Below are 21,008 nucleotides of genomic sequence, written 5' to 3'. Positions count from 1 at the left end.
TCCGTGTTCTTTGTTCTCAAGATTTTATCCCAATTCATGCCTTCTAGCAAGGCTCGTAGTTTAGGGAAGTTGGCTCTTTTGAAATTCAAACTCATGTTGTAAAGCGCTGCGCAAACTGTTGGCGCCATATAAATCCTGTATAGTAATAATAAGGAGTATGTAATGTACAGCACAGGGTGGGGCAGTCAGGTGTATGCGCAGTACAGTGTGGTATAACAAAATGGAGAAGACAGCACAGCATACAGGGTGGAAAAGACAGGAGTATGTAATGTACAGCACGTAGGGTGGGGTGGAGGTCAGGATTACGTAAGGTTACAGTACAGTATAACAGAGTGAAGAAGACAGGAGAAGTATGTAATGTACAGCACAGCGTGTAGGGTTGAGGGGGTGATCAGGTGTATGCACAGTTATATTATAGTATAACAAAGTAGAAAAGACAGGAGTATGTAATGTACAGCACAGCTTTACAGGGTGGGGAGGTCAGGAATATGTAAGGTTACAGTACAGTATAACAGACTGGAGAAGACAGGAGAAGTATGTAATGTACAGCACATCTTTACAGGGTGGGGAGGTCAGGTGTATTATGCAGGGTTATATCATAGTAAAACAAAGTAGAAAAGACAGGAGTATGTAATGTACAGCACAACACACAGAGTTAGGCAGCCAAGCGTATGTAATGCACACAGTACAGTGTACCTGGTGGAGCGTTCAGGTGAATGTAAGGTATGGTACAGTGTATATATATATATATTATATTATATTAGACAGGAGTATGTAATATACAGCGCAGTCTATAGTGTGGAGTAGTCCGTGATGTATAGCGGGGTGGACAGGAGTAGGCTAGGACATTATTTCCTCCCCACTGACCAGAAATGTAACACACTTTGGTATATTTTCATGTCCACTGCACTTTATATGTTGTATGTTACATAGTGCTTTCTGCTGTACTCTGTAAGCTGTGCTGTACATTACATACCCCCCTGACATAGTATTTCTATGTCATCTCCAAGTGTTTTTGCAAAGAATAGGCTCAGAGTGTTCGCTCTCTGTCTGCATGGAGTGTGCAGAAAAAAAAAACGCATGTAATGGAAGATTCTTCTATAATGATCCTTTGTTCTGAGGTTTATGTGTGTCTGTGAATTTGTTTCACAGTAGTTGTGGAGTATTTTGTGTGTACAAGGACTGCCTCGTGTGTATACGGCACTGGTTCCGGTTGAGGTTGGGGGGGGTGAACAGAGCAGTACAATAGCAGACGTAGGAATGCACAGTATTACAGACCAAAATAAGACACCCCACACACGTAGTACCAGAACCCCCGACAGAGGCGGGTCATTTAATCACTTATAAATATTAAAAAAACGAAACAAAAAAAAAAAACCGTACAGACTTGGCAGTAACTTTCATGCACACATCGCCCCCTATAATACTGATACGGTACTGCGACAACAGGAGACAAACTTCTTCACCCCCCCCCCCCCCCTCCCCCCCCTTCATAGTCCACACACCACAAGGTATCACAGCAGCATACGATTGGACACACGTACACATGTGACGTGCTGCATGGAGGGCGATTGGTGGACACACACACACACACACAATGCGGTCACATTTACACGTTCGTCTCACGTGTTCCACATGCACAGATCACACCCATCACGTGGGCTGGCGATTAGTAAATGTCCTTCGAAAGCGGGAGGGGGTGGAGCTCTTTCTTACCCCCCTCCCCCTAATTAAAGGCTGGCTCTGCCCAAAACTCTGTTATGGTTGGACGGGACATGTCTGGATAGAAATATGGGGGGGGGGGCTCACTGCTGACGGAAGCTGTCCCTCCTTATCATTGCTCACTATATATTGAGTCCTTGACCTGGAGCCAGCAGGGATTTCGGTGGGGCTCCTAGTCACCAACGCTTGTTCCAGATGCATAGAAAAGGACGGGGATGAACCTCCCGGAGTTGCACATTCAAGAACAAGACAGCAATTGCAGACACCCCCTTGACTGATATGGTTTCGGGGGACCCCCCCTAGTGGTGAAATCCCCTGATTGGATTTCCTTTGCTTCCCACCGCCAAGGTATTTTCAAAGCCAAGAGTCTCGCTTCTTCCGCTTTATTACCTGGGCAGTGAGAACTAGACCTCCTTTACAATGATGGTGGTGGGTAAGCAGTAGCGGGTACTCAGGGGCCCATTAACGATAGATGCCTTTTGGGTGGGGAATCCACCCCCACATGTTTTTTTTTTTGGGGGGGGGTGAACGTTCGGCACCCAATCCCAGACGCCGGTACTTTGTATGCTCATGGGGACAACCCCAGACACCGGTTCTTTGTACATTCATCGATATGAAAAGTTCGGCAGTGAAGGCTGCATTCAGGTCCTTGATTGATATTTATAAAATTTACAGCGGTGTTCACATTGTAGGAGAAGTCCCAGGACACCCCCCACCAAAGGGCTTTGGTCCTCCTGGAAGTTGACAGTTGAGGCTTTTTTTTTTTTTACAAAGTCCTCTCTGATGTTTCTAACGATTTAGAAGTCTCTCTTTTTAGGTCAGAGTGCTTCCAATGCTTTTCACGAAACCCAAGGAGCCACTAGAGAGACTCTCGAAATGCCGAAAGGGGCCACCATGGAATGTGCGGAGTGAGCAAGACTGTTCTTGGGTCCTTGAGGTAGCCCAAAGCCGACAGAGATGATCATGGTCCCAAGACGAGAGCGGCCAGCAAAACGCTTAGACATCTGAAGAGGCTGCGCCTGACGGTCCACCGTTGGGCATCAGGCTCACGCTGTTGTTGTCCAAGTCCATTTTCCCGTCAGTCCCACCGATCGGCACACAGCACGGTTTGGCAAAGTTCCTGGCGTGCTTGTAGAAGCCATTGAGCGGGGTGCTGTCCGGCTGTTTGGAGGCGGACAGCTTCTCGGTTTCTGGCGTGCTGCAGCCCTGGATCTTCCGGTTGGCCTTGATTTTGTCCAGGCTGCTGTAGAGGACTAGGAACACACAGGCACTCAGCGTCAGGGCCAACAGCACCGTCACCGCCACAAACGGTTTGTAATAGTCTGGCTCATCGGTGCTGAAGGATATGCCGTTCTCTGAGTCATCGCCTGCCCCACTGGGGTCCTTGACCCAGTACTGGCCCACCTTGTACTTGAACCCTTTCTCGTCAGCCCAGCACTCATATAAGCCCAACGTGTCACTCCTCACAATGGTAACCAGGGCGTCCTTCGTGATGACAATCTCCTTTCCTATGGCTTGGATAGGGATCTTCCAGCTGTAGGTGGCCAGTGAGGACATCTGAGGGCACTCCAGATTCAGGATGCTGTTGTACTTCCTTGTGTAGTTCACAGCTGAAGAAACAAAAACATTTAGAATATGAACAGCCTGTACATTGAGCCCAAACCCCCCCCCCCCCCCATACATCGACTGTGCCCATACAACCCCTCTGTACATGGGCTGAGCCCAAGCAACCCCCCCACATTGGCTGAGCACGAACACCTACTTCCCCCCCGTACATCAACCTGGCCCAAACAACCCCTCCGTACATCAGCCTGGCCCAAACAAGCCCCCATACGTTGGCTGAGCCCAAACAACCCCCGTACATTGGCTGAGCCCAAACAACCCCCGTACATTGGCTGAGCCCAAACAACCCCCGTACATTGGCTGAGCCCAAACAACCCCCGTATATTGGCTAAGCCTGATTGGTTAGTAACAATCAGACACTTCTAATGGTGAAGGATTATTTTCTCAATTGAAGCGAACGTGCATCCCAAACGTTTTTTTTTTGGGGGGGGGGGGGGGCATAAACTAATTGCTTATTGTATGCTCATTGGAGAATTCCCCCTCACTGCCTTTTAGTCCTGACAAAGTTGTCACCAAGACAGGAAGTGGTGGAAAATTTACGGGGACGGGCTGGCACTTCATTGGAGGAATTGTGCATTAGCAGTCTATTGAGGTGGGGGGATTGTGGTGGTGTATTGTAATAAGGAGGCCCTGGGGCATTTTATTAATTATAAAGGAGGTCATGTAGTCCTGGGGTATTTTATTAATTATAAGGCAGTCCTAGGGGCATCTAACTAATTATAAAAGGAGGTCATCTAGTCCTGAGGAGGTCAAGGGGGTCACAGGGTATTTTATTAATTTATAAAGGGGGTCATGGGGAATTTAATTAATTATAAGGAGGTCATGTAGTCCTGGGGTATGTTATTAATTTATAAAAGGGGGTCACGGGGTATTTTATTAATTCTAAGGTCATGTAGTCCTGGGGTATTTAATTATAAAGGAGGTCACATGGAATTTAATGATATGGGAGGTCATGTAGTCCTGGGGCATTTTATTAATTATAAGGGGGTCATGGGTCATTTAATTATAAAGGAGGTCATGTAGTCCTGGGGTATTTTATGAAGTATAAGGAGGTCCTGGGGGCATTTAATTAATTCTAAAGGAGGTGATGTAGTCCTGGGGTATTAATTGGCGGTGCCGCGTCTCTTCATACTCGGTGTGGGTTTGGGGCATTGTGATAATATTGAGGAGATATCGCAGTGCATTTATGGGGAATTAGCGATGTTTTGTCTTTTACACGTTTTCTAATAAAACATTAAATTATGACAAATTCCGGCACTTTATTGTGAGATTTGCCGCATTTTACTAGTTGGCAGCAAAGTGAAAATTATGGGCATGTAATGGGAAATTAATTCCATGTAAAGAAGTTTCCTTCCCCTATTTTTTGCAGAAATTGTTATTTTATTAATTGATTGCAACCACGTAAGGACCTGCCCTTTTCTGGCACTTTTTGTTTACAAGTAAAAAAAGAAAAAAAAAAAAAATATTTTTTGCTAGAACATGGAATGGAGCATTTATACTTTTTTTTTTTTTTTTTTTAAGCAGAGACCAGAGGGAATAAAATGGTAATCATAATTTTTTTTTTATGTCACGTATTATTCACACAGCATTTTTTTTTTTTAAACACAATTTGTTTAGGAAAAAATATTTCAAATTTAAAAAAAATAAAATGTATGAATCTTAATGCAAAAAAAAAAAAAAAAAAAAAAAAAAAAATTATATATATATATATATATATATATATATATATATATATATATATATATATATATATATATATATATATATATATATATATATATATATATATATATATATATATATATATATATCCCAATTTTTTGGTAAAATAAAAAAAAAAAAAGGGATGATGTCACGCTGAATAAATAGATACCCAACATGTCATGCTTTAAAATTGGTTCAAGCGTTACTTGAACATCTCCATAGGTGACGTCTATGGAACACCACACTTCCTGTCCTAAGGTGACAACACTCACCGTTCTGCATCTATGGAAAAACAGTGGTGTCACCCCTAGGCTGTTCTCTTGATTTGGACTACAAACCCCCTCCCCCCCTCTCTCTATTGCATAGATGGGAGTTGCTTTGTATTTCACAGATGATAGGCAGGGAAAGCTGAAACTTTGTTTGAGGTCTCAGCTCCGCCCCCCCCAACAAGAGGAGTAACACTTGAAGGTGGCGGGGAAAGCTCTTTAGGAATGGCGTTCCTCCCCGATGTGACCTCACCTCGCAGCGGCGGGTTGTCTGTGTCCTGGCCGGGGCGCATCGTTCTGCCTTTTGGCGGGGGACTCAAGCACGTGGTGTTGGGGTTGCCCGTCTCGATATCTTGTAGCCACTCGCTGGAAGAACAAAAACAGAATGAGGATCAAAACCCCAAATCACTAAAATCTCAGATAAGCTTTAACCGGTAAAAGTGGAAAAAAAGAAAAAAGTCGAAAAATGAAATTAAAAAATGCAATTAAAAAACAAATGAAATAAAAAAGTAAAAAAATTCAGTAATATAAAAAAAATGCTAAAAAAAATAAATAAAAGAAAGTAAAAAGAAATAAAAAAGTAGAAAAATGAAATTTAAAAAAAAAAAAAGAAATGAAATAAAAAATAAATAAAATAGAGAAATGAAATAAAAAAAATAAATGAAATAAAAAGTAAAAAAATAAATCGGAAATAAAAAAGAAAAAATAAAGTAGAAAAATTAAATGAAAAATAAAAGATATAATATATATATATATATCTATCTCTCTATCTCTCTATCTATATATACACACACACACACACACACACACACACACATACATATACATACACTGTATATTTAAAAAATAAATACATAAAAAGATATATATATGGGGGTTTAAAATTAAATGTATATCGAAAGGAGGACAACATTTACTGTACTCTGTATCATAAACAGTTATTTTGTTTTTCAATCTTTGTTTTTTTTTTCTCCCCTTCTTTGTTCTATCTCCTGCAGCCTCTTTGCAGCCACTTTCTGCCTCCATGCACTACAGTGATGGCTGCCACAGCATTTCTCAGGGCGGGTTTCCTGATGGTGACAACAGCGGACGATGTCTGTGTTATGAGCACTTGTAGTCACCATCGGAAGCCCGTTTGACAACGCCCTCCATGGCAGGATCACCGGGGATCATTTTACGGAAAGCTGCAGATTTACAAAGATTGAAAAGGACATGAAATGACACATTGGACGTGTCCTCCAATCAGAATCCAGGAGAGGTTGGCCCTATCTGTACCATCTGATGACCGTGACCAATCACAGAGATCACATGGTGCAGATGGGCTTCGGTTGGCCCCGTCTGTACCATGTGATGACCGATCACAGAGATGACATGGAGCAGATGGGCCGTGGTTGGTCCTGTCTGTACCATGTAATCACTGTGACTGATCACTGAGATCACATGGTACAGATGGGCTTTGGTTGGCCTTGTCTGGTCACAGTGACCACATGGTACAGACAAGGCTCACCACAACCCATCTGCACCATGTGATCTCTGCGATTGTACCATGTGATCACTGTGACCAATCACAGAGATCACATGGTGCAGATGGGTCGTGGTTGGCCCCGTCTGTACCATGTCTGATCACAGAGATCACATGGTGCAGATGGGCCGTGGTTGGCCCCGTCTGTACCATGTCTGATCACAGAGATCACATGGTGCAGATGGGCCATGGTTGGCCCTGTCTGTACCATGTGATGGCCGTGACCAATCACAGAGATCACATGGTGCAGATGAGCCGTGATTGGCCATGTCTGTACCATGTAATCACTGTGACTGATCACTGAGATCACATGGTACATATGGGCTTTGGTTGGCCTTGTCTGGTCACAGTGATCACATGGTACAGACAAGGCCAACCACAACCCATCTGCACCATGTGATCTCTGCGATTGTACCATGTGATCACTGTGACCAATCACAGAGATCACATGGTGCAGATGGGTTGTGATTGGCCCCATCTGTACCATGTAATCACTGTGACCAATCACAGATATCAATACAATAGTACACAATGAAAGGCATGAATCAAAGCCATTCACGGTGTACAACTGACATGTGATCTGCTGTGATTGGTCACACGATCACAAGTTAGCAGCAGCGGGCTGGTACACTGATCTGTCATTGGCTGCGTCTCCTGTGCACACAGCGGGTGACAGATTATATGACTCCCGCCCAGCCGTCATTTTACAATAGGCCGGGCGGCAAGCAGTTAAGGCGGCCATACATGGATTGAAATTCAGCTAGTTCAGTAGGGGTTGTCCGAATTTCGATCCATGTATGGGCAGGCTGGTTGTACAGAGGTCAATCTACCAAATGGACTTCTGTACCACCAGCCTGTCAGGTTTTTCCTGAATAATCAGTGCCGCCGGCTATAGCCACACATAATGGGGTCTAAACCTGTAAGCACCGTGCACAGTTGAACATGATGACCGGCCGGCGGCGTGGGGTCCAGTGCTGCCCTCCCTGCTTTGCAGTCCCATTAATTACTGACGCGTTTCATGCAATGCTTTACTTACTTGGCATTGGGATTGGTCGGGAGGCTCTGGCATTGGTTGGCGTTCTTGTTCCATGCACAGTACGGGTCCCGGGCCAGGACGCACTCGAAGCAGCTCCTGTAGACGCTGCAGTTGGCTACGGGCACCTGGAGGATGCCATCCGTCGTGCCCACGTACAGGATCTTCTGCAAGAGGAGAGAACGGTCAGCTTGGCTGGGAACTGATCACCAACATCGGCACACAGACAGGAATACTCATGTTTTGGTTTCTTTTCCTAATCAATGACCCCCCCCCACCCATTACTGGGACAGCGCCCAAGGCAAGGGTCCCGAATTGCGTTTCCCACTAATCTATGTCGTAGAATGGATGTACCATTCTAAATCCCATTTTTTTTGCCCCCTTGCTTCACTGCGCCCCAACTCCCCCCCCCCCACCCCACCCCTTTGCTTGGCACCTCCCCCAGGGTTACTCAATACAAAAACCAGATCAAATACACTATATTACCAAAAGTATTGGGACATCTGCCTTTACACACACATGGACTTTAAAGGCATCCCAGTCTTAGTCTGTAGGGTTCAAAATTGAGTTAGCCCCGCCCTTTGCAGCTATAACAGCTTCATCTCTTCTGGGAAGGCTGTCCACAAGGTTTAGGAGTGTGTCTATGGGAATGTTTCACCATTCTTCCAGAAGAGCATTTGTGAGGTCAGGCACTGATGTTGGACGAGAAGGCCTGGCTCAGTGTCTCTGCTCTAATTCATCCCAAAGGTGTTCTATTGGGTTAAGGTCAGGACTCTGTGCAGGCCAGTCAAGTTCCTCCACCCCAAACTCGCTCATCCATGTCTTTATGGACCTTGCTTTGTGCACTGGTGGGCAGTCATGTTGGAACAGGAAGGGGACATCCCCAAACTGTTCCCACAAAGTTGGAAGCATGAAATTGTCCAAAATGTCTTGGTATGCTGACTCCTTAAGAGTTCCCTTCACTGGAACTAAGGGGCCAAGTCCAACCCCTGAAAAAACACCCCCACACCATAATCCCCCCCTCCACCAAATGATTTGGACCAGTGCACAAACCAAGGTCCATAAAGACATGGATGAGCGAATTTGGGGTGGAGAAACTTGACTGGCCTGTACAGAGTCCTGACCTCAACCCAATAGGACACCTTTGGGATGAATTAGAGCGGAGACTGTGAGCCAGGCGTTCTTGGCCAACATCAGTTCCTGACCTCACAAATGCACTTCTGGAAGAATGGTCAAACATTCCCATAGACACACTCCTAAACATTATGGACGGCCTTCCCAGAAGAGTTGAAGTTGTTATAGCTGCAGAGGGTGGGCCAACTCAATATTGAACCCTACGGACTAAGACTGGGATGCCATTAAAGCTCACGTTCACTTCTTGAGTTTGCAGATACCCAAAGCTCCTGATCCGGCACATGCCGGAAGGCGCTCTCTTTGTACCTTGTTTGGTACCATCAGAAGAGTCTCGATGGGCTTCGGCTTTTTCAGCAGACTCAGTTCTTCGATAATATGCGACTCCGTGCCGTCCTTGACAAGAACGACCTTGTGCAACGCGCCCGCACCTGGAACAATGAGGGGGTGTTGAGTGTTTTTTTGGGTTAAAAGAAAATAATAAAACCTTTTAATTGAATTCTTATGACTCATCATGTGTCTTGTTTACTTCTATGTTGTGAATAGCCTGGTGATATTTACTTTGTTCATCACACGCACTTGTAAGTAGGGGCTCACGATTGGCTAGATCAGCCATTCTCAACCCAGGGTTCCTCCAGAGGTTGCGAACGGTTCCTTGAGCTGTGGCTGATGAACCACCTATTTGATGATGCCAACAGAGTTCAAGGTTCAGCACCACTTAGCAAAGCCAGCGGGATGACACCAAATATCTTTTTAGCTGTCTTTAAAGGGTGGCATTCTAAGCACCACTTTAAGGGGGACCTTCTTCCTCTTGACCACCAATATATAAGGGGCACAGTTCTTATTGAGCCCTGATGAACTGGTTTTAGTAAGGGTTCCTCGAGACATGAAAATCCATTTTTGGGGTTCCTCTGGGGTTATAAAAGGTTGAGAAAGCCTGGGCTAGATGTTGGTGTCAAGTCCCTGCCCTGCTCCTCTCCTGTTAGAACAGTGACCCTTCCTGATGAGGCTTTACCCTGCGCCATCTTGTGCCCACTCCATGCCAGAGGCCTCCACCCAACATTCCCAGATGTTAACATTTAGATTCCCAAAGGAAGGAATGTCCGCACAGAGTTCCTGCACTTTACTGGTGGTAGTTGGAAAATACCACGAACGCATCACACTGACATACTGTCCGGGGTCACTTGACAGTACACTGATAAGCACATTTGGTGGACAGCCTGCAGAAGTCTCATGTGAAAGCATTGTGCAGCCATTAAAGTAAGCCATCTTTCCCTAACAGTCCTTTTCATCCCAGGGTCATTAGTGGTCACTTGGGTGGGATCTCTGAGGGGCCATGTATTGTAAAATCTTGGCAATTCCCAAAATGACATTCCTTCCTTTGGGAATCTAAATGTTAACATCTGGGAATGTTGGGTGGAGGCCTCTGGCATGGAGTGGGCACAAGATGGCGCAGGGCAAAGCCTCATCAGGAAAGGTCACTGTTCTAACAGGAGAGGAGCGGGGCAGGGACTTGACACCAACATCTAGCCCAGGCTTTCCCAACCTTTTAAAACCCCAGAGGAACCCCAAAAATTGATTTTCATGTCTCGAGGAACCCTTACTAAAACCAATTCATCAGGGCTCAATAGGAACAGTGCCCCTTATATTGGTGGTCAATAGGAAGAAGGTCCCCCTTAAAGTGGTGTTCAGAATGCTACCCTTAAAAGACAGCTAAAAAAGATATTTGGCGTCATCCCGCTGGCTTTGCTTAGTGGTGCTGAACCTTGAACTCTGTTGGCATCATCAAATAGGTGGTTCATCAGCCACAGCTCAAGGAACCCCTAGCAACCTGTGGAGGAACCCTGGTTGAGAATGGCTGATCTAGCCAACCGTGAGCCCCTACTTACAAGTGTGTGTGATGAACAAAGGGGACCTTCTTCCCTCAGCCAGAACACTGAAGATGGGCTTTCTAGCATGACAGTGACCCAAAACATACGGCCAAGGCAACAAAGGTTCGGCTCAAGAAGAAGAAGCACATTAAAGGTCATGGGGCGGCCTAGCCAGTCTCCAGACCTTAATCCTATAGAGAATTTAAGGAGGGAGCTGAAACTTCGAGTTGCTAAGCGAAGCCAAGAAACCTTAAAGGATTTAGAGAAGATCTGTAGAGAAGAGTGGACCAAAATCCCTCCCGAGATGTGTGCAAACCTGATCACCAACTACAAGAAACGTCTGACCTCTGTGCTTGCCAACAAGGGTTTCTCCACCAACTACTAAGTCATGTTTTGCTTGGGGATCAAATACTTATTTTACTCACTGAACTGCAACTCCATTTATAATATTTGTTTTGTGTTTTTTTTTTCTGGATTTTTGGTTGGTATTCTGTCTCTATCATATAAAATACACCTATGATAAAAATGATAGACCCTTCATTTCTTTGTAAAGTGGGCAAACTTACACAACCTGCAGGGACTCATCCATTACATCACTACAGGAGGGCTCTAAACTAAAAAGGGGCCTAACACCTGATGACACTATTCTGGCACAGAGCCACCTGGTGGCAGACTTGCTAACTGCACCCGCCTACACACTGATGATTGAATAGTATACCCCCCTCTACAAGGAGCAGCTACTGCAGAAATTACATCTTATGGGTCTGCAAACAATGTTTCAAAATGTGTACCATGTGAAGAGTTTGTAAAATAAAAGTTGTACGCACTTGAAGTAAAAAAAAAAACAAAAACAAAAACACAAAAACAAAACAAACAGCCAAGCAAAGTAAAAAAAAAAAAAAAATAACATAAAAACACAACAAAAGCCATATATAACACTGAATTCTGCAATATTACATTTGACCAGTAGAGGGAAGCATAATGGGGATCACTGCAGTGCTCAATGCCACCAGCAGAGGGAAGCAGCATACCGGGTTGCATCACAATCATTTGGGGATCAGATGGTGCAATCCTCTGTGCTGCAGATCTTAAAAATTAAATATAATTGTCTGAAGCCACGGGAGATAGGATAACACCAACTGCCTCCAAAGAAGACTAAACAGTCCCCTCTGCTGACCAGATGGGGCCCTAGGAGTTTTTATTTTAATCGCTGGGAGCCAGAGCTTGTGCAATTACTGTGCATGCACCCAAAGGGTATTTAAACAGACAGGCCCGGGCCTCAGATGGATGAATGGGGCCTGGGCCTGGGCCCGGTCCAGGGGGGGGGGGGGGGCAGCTATACCCCATTCTATCGGCTGCCTAGGCTACCTCCAGTACTAGATGAGAGGTTCAGCTCTGCCATTTACCATATGTCCTGATGAAGGCCTCGTTAGAGAAGTTGTGTCTATTTGACAGAAATAGAATGGTCGCTGTAATGCTGAAGAGGAACCAGGAGCAGGCTAGCATTACAACAATACTCTGTATTGTAATGGAAACCACTGCAGTACCACAGGTGACCAGCAGATGGGAGCATTAAACATCCCTGAAAAGCACTACAGGATCACTGCAATACCCTGGGTGAGCAGCAGAGGGCGGCAGGGCAGAGACAGAAAAAAATCCCTGTAATGCCAGAGGACCACAGAGAGAGGGCAGCATTGCAACAGTTCACTGCATGTAATGTAATGGGGACCATTGCAATACCACATCTGACCAGCAGATGGTAGCAGTAAACATTCCCCGAAAAGCACTACGGGATCACTGCAATAAACTGTGCAACCAGCAGAGGGCAGCATGGCAGACACAGAATAATCCCTGTAATGACTAGACATGTGAACGGCCACAAAATTTGTTCGTTTACGTTTTTTTCTTTGTTTTTCGGGTCATTCGTCATGATCGCAATTCGAAATTTTGAAAATAAAGAAAATCCAAAAGTTCGAAAGAACGAAAATCCAAAAATTCTAAACTTATTAACTAATAACTATTAAAATTATAGGTACTGGAATTTCCTTTAAAATTTGCCTGTTATTGAACGTAGGGAATACAAATTTATCCAAAATCACGAATTATCCGAAATAACGAATGCCGTATCTAAACGAATGGAACGTAACAAATTAATAAATAATAATAAAAACTCTTTATTATTATTATTAATTATTATTATTCATTTGTTACGTTCCATACGTTTAGATTCGGCATTCGTAAATTTCGGATAATTCGTAACTTCGGATGAATTAGTTTTGTTACGTTCACTAACAGCCAAATTTGAAAGGAATTTCCAGTACCTATAATTTAATAGTTATTATTTCAGATTTTTTTAAATTTACAAATATTCTGAAAAAGGGTTTTTGTTAATTCGGATGTTTCCAAATGAACGAATTTGTCGAAATTAGTTAAAAAAACTAATTTGGAACGAAACTAATTGCACATGACCCCAAAGAGGGCAGCATTTACAGATGAAATGTAATAGGGAGCACTGCAATACCACATGTGACCAGCAGATGGAAGCATTAAACATCCCCCGTGTAGCATTGGAGGATCATGACCATATACTATACAACCAGCAGAGGGCAGCACAACACCCCAGGTGCACAGCAGGGGGCATCATTGTAAATGTGAGAAAGGTCTGAGTTGCTTACTTGTGCTCAGGAACATCACGGTGTAATTGTCTCCAGATAGTGCAGGTACAGAATCTATGGCAATGTGGCTGTAGCTGACTCTCTGTTGGATCAGCAGGGGGCGATTGCCGACTGGGAGAACCTTGTCGTCCATCAGGAAGTGGTCTTTCATGAAATTGAGGTCTGTGTCGGAGAATTTCCCAGATGAGCACTAAAAAGGGATAGGAAAAAGTTTGCATAAAACTGCGAAAAACGCTACCCAAGACAGTGCGACACTGCCACCTTGTGGTTGCCAAAACAGTCCGACAATGCCACCTTGTGGTTGCCTAAAACAGTGGGACACTGCCACCATGTGGTTGCCTGAAATAGTGCAACACTGCCACCTCGTGGTTGCCTAAAACAGTGCGACACTGCCACCCTGTGGTTGCCTAAAACAGTGCGACACTGCCACCCTGTGGTTGCCTAAAACAGTGTGACACTGCCACCTTGTGGTTGCCTAAAACAGTGTGACACTGTCGCCTTGTGGTTGCCTAAAACAGTGTGACACTGCCACCTTGTGCATGCCTAAGACATTGCGACACTGCCACCTTGTGGTTGCCTAAAACTGTGCAACACTGCCACCTTGTGGCTGCTTAGGGTACTAGAGTCTAGAAATACTCATGCAGTTGATAGGTGAGGTGGTGGTACCATGTACTTACACTGCCCGGCCGGGGATTGGACACGGGTCCGGTGTATCTGGTCCACTTTGAACTCTCTTTGTTTTGCTCCTTGTAGTTGCCGTTGAAAACCACCTCAATGTCTGCAAGTTTGAAGGAGCAGATGGCGGAACTGTTTGAGCCGCCTGACTGCCTGCGGGGACAAAATAAGAGGGTCACATGACTCGCCTTATCCTACAGAAAGCTCACAAAGGCCCGGGGGCGGAGCAAACAATTATACCACAACAACTGGCCGAACAGCTAAATCCACCGGGGGGGGCGCCCCGTTCTGTCCACCAAACCAAAGCGTGGCAAATCTTCCACCGATTACCATAAGGGGGGCGACACGTTTCAAAGCTTGCATACTCCATGCCACTGGTCCCTGCTTATCCTTGGCCACTAATCCACCCCTGCTTATTCTTGGCCACTGATCCACCCCTGCTTATTCTTGACCACTGCGCTACCATTCCTCCCCCCCATGATTGTTCTTGGCCACTGATCCACATCTGCTTATTCGTGGCCACTGATCCCCCCCTCATATTTTTGGCCACTGATCCACCCCTGCTTATTTTTGGCCACTGATCCACCCCTGCTTATTCTTGACCACTGCCCTACCATCCCCCCCCCCATGATTGTTCTTGGCTACTGATCCACCCCTGCTTATTCGTGGCCACTGATCCACCCCTCATATTTTTGGCCACTGATCCACCCCTGCTTATTTTGACCACTGTGCTACCACCCCCCCATATTCTTGGCCACTGCTCCACCCCTGCTTATTTTTGGCCACTGATCCAACACCCTGCTTATTCTTGACCATTGTTCCACCCACTGCTTGATCCTGACCACTGTGCTACAGCGTCCCTTTTTCTTGGGGCGAGGGCTTCTCCCCTTGCTTGTTTTTGCCCACTGCTTCACCCCCCCTCTCCCCCCCCCCCCCCCCCCCCACACACACACACACACTGCTATTTTTGCCCACTGCTCTGCCTTGCTGCTTGTTCTTGGCAACTATTTCACCTCACCTCTTGTTTTTGGCCGCTGCTCTGCCCCCTTTGCTTATTTTTGGCCACCCAAGTCGCTTTCTGTCCACCCCAAATATTTAAACAACAGACACTGCCATAACAAGACTGATTTCTGCTTTCAGCTAGTGAGAGGCAATTTAACATAAAGGCCGATTGCAAGAGACTACATGGTCTGATTAAAAAAAAAAAAATACATACATTGATATTTCAGGGATCACATAAGTGAGCTAAAGAGAGATTTAATATTTGTAATATTATTATTATAAATAATATTTTTTTAAATGTATTTATCTGTAACAAAATGTATTATTGTGCTTCTTGTCCCCTTATGTCTGCACAGGCTCCTGGAGTATCCATAATGGCGACATGTTTCACAGTCAGGAAACTGTCCCCTCCCCCCCGGGACGGCCCGCCATGACCCTCTGCTGACTGATATCGGACGTCTTGCTCTTGACGAACGACGCCGGATGTTACCCGTCTTTACAAATCATTATTGATCGGAATACAGGAGGACAAATCCTTCCTGTCCTGATATAATGGACTTCTTCCTGAAAGATTCCTGGACAGCACATTGACTGCATGGAAACAAACGGCCGCACCCCGGGGCCCCGCCCATGTAATCATCGATCCGCTAATGTATGGAGAGCGAGACGAACGTGGAATATAGATCGTCATTACTGAACAATTATATATACTGAATGTGAAGGAAGCGTTCGATCTTCACCACGACAAATACAATACACGGGATCAATACTGAGGATAAAACACCCGAGACCAGCAGGGGGCGCTCTACACAGTATTTATAAATATGAATTCATTCCAGATATAAGCTATATTATAGAGGAGTGACATCACCGCTCTCCAGATAGAAGATATATTATAGAGGAGTGACATCACCGCCCTCCAGATATAAGATATATTATTGAGGAGTGACATCACCGCCCTCCAGATATAAGCTATATTATAGAGGACTGACATCACCGCTCTCCAGATATAAGATATATTATAGAGGAGTGACATCACCGCCCTCCAGATATAAGATATATTATTGAGGAGTGACATCACCGCCCTCCAGATATAAGCTATATTATAGAGGACTGACATCACCGCCCTCCAGATATAAGATATATTATACAGGAGTGACATCACCGCTCTCCAGATATAAGATATACAATAATGATATATATCAATCTCTGGTACTCACCACTGTGAGCTGAAGACCCCATAGAACACACTGTGTTGGGGGTCCTCGGGGTTCAGTAGCGCTACATGATGCATGACGTTGAAGGGGAAGTTGTTGGCGTTGGAGCAGACCAGTTGTGCTTTCAAGAAGGTGGTCCATTTCTTCTGTAGGACTTTATCTCCTCCGATGTCGTTCTGGGGGAGAGCAGAGATAATAATCAGTTAAACATTATAATATACAAACCCTCCACATCCGCTCTCCTGCCTTCCTCCTCCAGATCCGCTCTCCTGCCTTCCTTCTCCAGATCCGCTCTCCTGCCTTCCTCCTCCTCCAGATCCGCTCTCCTGCCTTCCTCCTCCAGATCCGCTCTCCTGCCTTCCTCCTCCTCCAGATCCGCTCTCCTGCCTTCCTCCTCCTCCAGATCCGCTCTCCTGCCTTCCTCCTCCTCCAGATCCGCTCTCCTGCCTTCCTCCTCCTCCAGATCCGCTCTCCTGCCTTCCTCCTCCTCCAGATCCGCTCTCCTGCCTTCCTCCTCCTCCAGATCTGCTCTCCTGCCTTCCTCTTCTTCATATCCGCTCTCCTGCCTTCCTCCTCCTCCAGATCCGCTCTCCTGCCTTCCGCCTCCTCCAGATCAGCTCTCCTGCCTTCCTCCTCCTCCAGATCCGCTCTCCTGCCTTCCTCCTCCTCCAGATCCGCTCTCCTGCCTTCCTCCTCCTCCAGATCCGCTCTCCTGCCTTCCTCCTCCTCCAGATCCGCTCTCCTGCCTTCCTCCTCCTCCAGATCCGCTCTCCTGCCTTCCTCCTCCTCCAGATCCACCTTCCTCCTCCTCCAGATCCGCTCTCCTGCCTTCCTCCTCCTTCATATCCGCTCTCCTGCCTTCCTCCTCCTCCTCATATCCGCTCTCCTGCCTTCCTCCTCCTCCATATCCGCTCTCCTGCCTTCCTCCTCCTCCATATCCGCTCTCCTGCCTTCCTCCTCCTCCATATCCGCTCTCCTGCCTTCCTCCTCCTCCATATCCGCTCTCCTGCCTTCCTCCTTCATATCTGCTCTCCTGCCTTCCTCCTCCTCCAGATCCGCTCTCCTGCCTTCCTCCTCCTCCAGATCCGCTCTCCTGCCTTCCTCCTCCTCCAGATCCACCTTCCTCCTCCTCCAGATCCGCTCTCCTGCCTTCCTCCTCCTCCAGATCCGCTCTCCTGCCTTCCTCCTCCTCAGATCCGCTCTCCTGCCTTCCTCCTCCTCCAGATCCACCTTCCTCCTCCTCCAGATCCGCTCTCCTGCCTTCCTCCTCCTCCAGATCCGCTCTCCTGCCTTCCTCCTCCTCCAGATCCGCTCTCCTGCCTTCCTCCTCCTCCAGATCCGCTCTCCTGCCTTCCTCCTCCTCCAGATCCGCTCTCCTGCCTTCCTCCTCCTCCAGATCCGCTCTCCTGCCTTCCTCCTCCTCCAGATCCGCTCTCCTGCCTTCCTCCTCCTCCAGATCCGCTCTCCTGCCTTCCTCCTCCTCCAGATCCGCTCTCCTGCCTTCCTCCTCCTCCAGATCCACCTTCCTCCTCCTCCAGATCCGCTCTCCTGCCTTCCTCCTCCTCCAGATCCGCTCTCCTGCCTTCCTCCTCCTCCATATCTGCTCTCCTGCCTTCCTCCTCCTCCATATCCGCTCTCCTGCCTTCCTCCTCCTCCATATCCGATCTCCTGCCTTCCTCCTCCTCCATATCCGCTCTCCTGCCTTCCTCCTCCTCCATATCCACCTTCCTCCTCCTCCAGATCCGCTCTCCTGCCTTCCTCCTCCTCCAGATCCGCTCTCCTGCCTTCCTCCTCCTCCATATCCACCTTCCTCCTCCTCCAGATCCGCTCTCCTGCCTTCCTCCTCCTCCAGATCCACTCTCCTGCCTTCCTCCTCCTCCAGATCCGCTCTCCTGCCTTCCTCCTCCTCCAGATCCGCTCTCCTGCCTTCCTCCTCCTCCAGATCCGCTCTCCTGCCTTCCTCCTCCTCCAGATCCGCTCTCCTGCCTTCCTCCTCCTTCATATCCGCTCTCCTGCCTTCCTCCTCCTTCATATCCACTCTCCTGCATTCCTCCTCCTCCATACCCGCTCTCGTCTTCCTCATGAAGTCCATCAGCGCCCCTTATCACCATAAGCTGGGAACTTGCCGGATCAATATCAATATGTCATACAGTATAAGGGTCGGGGGAGGTGTGAGGGGGTGGGGAGAGGCGGAGGGAGTTTTTCCCACCAAAGATTCCCATTAACCCATAGGGGGGGGGGGGGGGATTTTGGAGAGAGTACAATCGAACCAGACAGAAATGTGTCTATCTTCTGGTTCAGTGGTGGGGTCTCCTCACCTTGCAGACTCGGGCCACTCGGGGAACCGTCAGCTTGTCGAAGAAGTCAAACTCTTTGCCCGTTTCATCGAAGAAGAAGTAGAGTTTCCCATCAGAGGGGATGTAAAAGGATCCGGCGAAGGAGGTGTCCGCTATGGGAGGAGAACACCAATACGGGAAATAAGAGACTTATCTATGAATGGGGGGGGGGATTTGGCAGCAACTGACTGCTGATCATCAATATAAGGAGACCCTTCCCTACTCACCATCAACATAAAGGGGCCCTTCCCTACTGTCCATCAATATAAGGGGGCCCTTCCCTACTGACCATCAATATAAGGGGGCCCTTCATTACTGACCATCAATATAAGGGGGCCCTTCCCTACTGACCATCAATATAAGGGGGCCCTTCCCTACTGACCATCAATATAAGGGGGCCCTTCCCTACTGATCATCAATATAAGGGGGGCCCTTCCCTTACTGACCATCAATATAAGGGGGCCCTTCCTTACTGATCATCAATATAAGGGGGCCCTTCCCTACTGACCATCAAGATAAGGGGGCCCTACCTTACTGCCCATCAATATAAAGGAGGGCCATCTCTACTGGCCATCATTATAAAGGGGCCCTTCCCTACTGACCATCAGTATAAAGGGGGCCCTTCTCTACTGACCATAAACATAAAGGGGTCCTTCCCTACTGTCCATCGATATAAAAGGGGCCCTTCATTACTGACCCTCAACATAAAGGCCCTTCTCTACCAACCGTCGATATAAAGGGGGCCCTTCTCGACCAACCATCGATATAAAGGGGCCCTTCTTTACCGACCATCGATATAAAGGGGCCCTTCCTTACCAACCATCGACATAAAGGGGGCCCTTCTCTACCGACCATCGCTATAAAGGGGGCCCTTCTCTACCGACCATCGCTATAAAGGGGGCCCTTCTCTACCGACCATCGCTATAAAGGGGCCCTTCTCTACCGACCATCGCTATAAAGGGGGCCCTTTTCTATGGATCATCAATATAAAAAGGGGCCCTTCTCTACTAACCATCAATATAAAGGGTGCCCTCTTTACCGACCAACAATATAAAGGGGGTTCTTTTCTATATTATTTTTCTTAAATCACTGTTTATACTGAAGATTTTTTTTTTTTTTCAGTGGGTTCCTCCATGTTAAAAAAAAAAAAAAGTTGAAAAATGCGAATATAAAAAGGAATCTCATATATAAGAGGAAAAACTTACAATGCAGCCATCCCAGAGAGGTGTCCGTCTTTAGCGAAGTTCGGCTACCCAGCGTCCGATAGATGATGGGATCATTCCCTATGAAATTATTCATCGTGCCCGTATACAGCTCACCATCTACAGAGGGGGAGAGAGGAAGAAAGAAGAAGAAGAAGAAGAAGAAGAAGAAGAAGAAGAAGGAGGAATGGGGAAAAGAGGGAGAGGGGGAGAGAAGAGGGAGAGGGAGAGGGGGAGAGAAGAAGAGGGAGAGGGGGAGAGAAGAAGAGGGAGAGGGAGAGGGGCAGAGAAGAAGAGGGGAGAGGGAGAGGGGCAGAGAAGAAGAGGGAGAGGGGCAGAGAAGAAGAGGGAGAGGGGCAGAGAAGAAGAGGGAGAGGGAGAGGGGCAGAGAAGAAGAGGGAGAGGGGAGAGGGGGAGAGCAGAAGGGGGAGAGGGGGAGAGCAGAAGGGGGAGAGGGGGAGAGCAGAAGGGGGAGAGCAGAAGGGGGAGAGGGGGAGAGAAGAAGGGGGAGAGGGGGAGAGAAGAAGGGGGAGAGGGGGAGAGGGGGAGAGGGGGAGAGGGGGAGAGGGGGAGAGAAGAAGAGGGAGAGGGGGAGAGGGGGAGAGAAGAAGAGGGAGAGGGGGAGAGGGGGAGAGAAGAAGAGGGAGAGGGGGAGAGGGAAGAAGAAAGAAGAAAGAAGGAAGAAGGAAGAAGGAAGAAGGAAGAAGGAAGAAGAGGGAGAGAAGAAGAGGAAAAGATGGAGAGCAGAAGTAGAAGAAAAGAGAGAGAGAGAAGAAGAAGAGAAGTGGGAGAGAAGAAGAGGAGAAGAGGAAGAGAAGAAGAGAAGAAGAGGAGAAGAGGAGAAGAGGAGAAGAGGGAGAGAAGAAGAGGAGAAGAGGGAGAGAGAAGAGGAGAAAGATATGATGAGGAAGAAGAGAGAAGGAGAAATGGGAAAGTGATAGAGGAGGGAAGAGGCATTGTGAGTATATTTAGTGAATTATTTTATATGGTTCTTATTTTGTGTAGAAGTTAAGAAATTGAGAAATAAAA

At 47.0% G+C, this 21,008-nt stretch overlaps 1 protein-coding gene across 1 annotated transcript; it reads right to left on the bottom strand.

Moving 5' to 3' along the window:
- Positions 1 to 2,242: 2,242 nt before the first annotated feature.
- SEMA4A (semaphorin 4A) lies at positions 2,243 to 20,099 on the bottom strand (the record flags this gene model as incomplete). The annotated part of the gene is given in 9 exon segments (XM_073609235.1): positions 2,243 to 3,332; positions 5,569 to 5,681; positions 7,874 to 8,037; positions 9,311 to 9,432; positions 13,548 to 13,737; positions 14,225 to 14,375; positions 16,445 to 16,617; positions 18,760 to 18,890; positions 19,983 to 20,099. Coding segments are annotated over 9 exon segments (1,775 nt in total), but the record flags the coding sequence as incomplete, so codon positions are not given.
- Between the last annotated feature and the right edge of the window lie 909 nt (positions 20,100 to 21,008).

Source organism: Aquarana catesbeiana, linkage group LG13, assembly GCF_042186555.1.
Source record: "Aquarana catesbeiana isolate 2022-GZ linkage group LG13, ASM4218655v1, whole genome shotgun sequence".
Classification (NCBI taxonomy): domain Eukaryota; kingdom Metazoa; phylum Chordata; class Amphibia; order Anura; family Ranidae; genus Aquarana; species Aquarana catesbeiana.
Note: the sequence above shows the minus strand (reverse complement) of the source record. Positions and strands in the feature narration are given on the sequence as shown.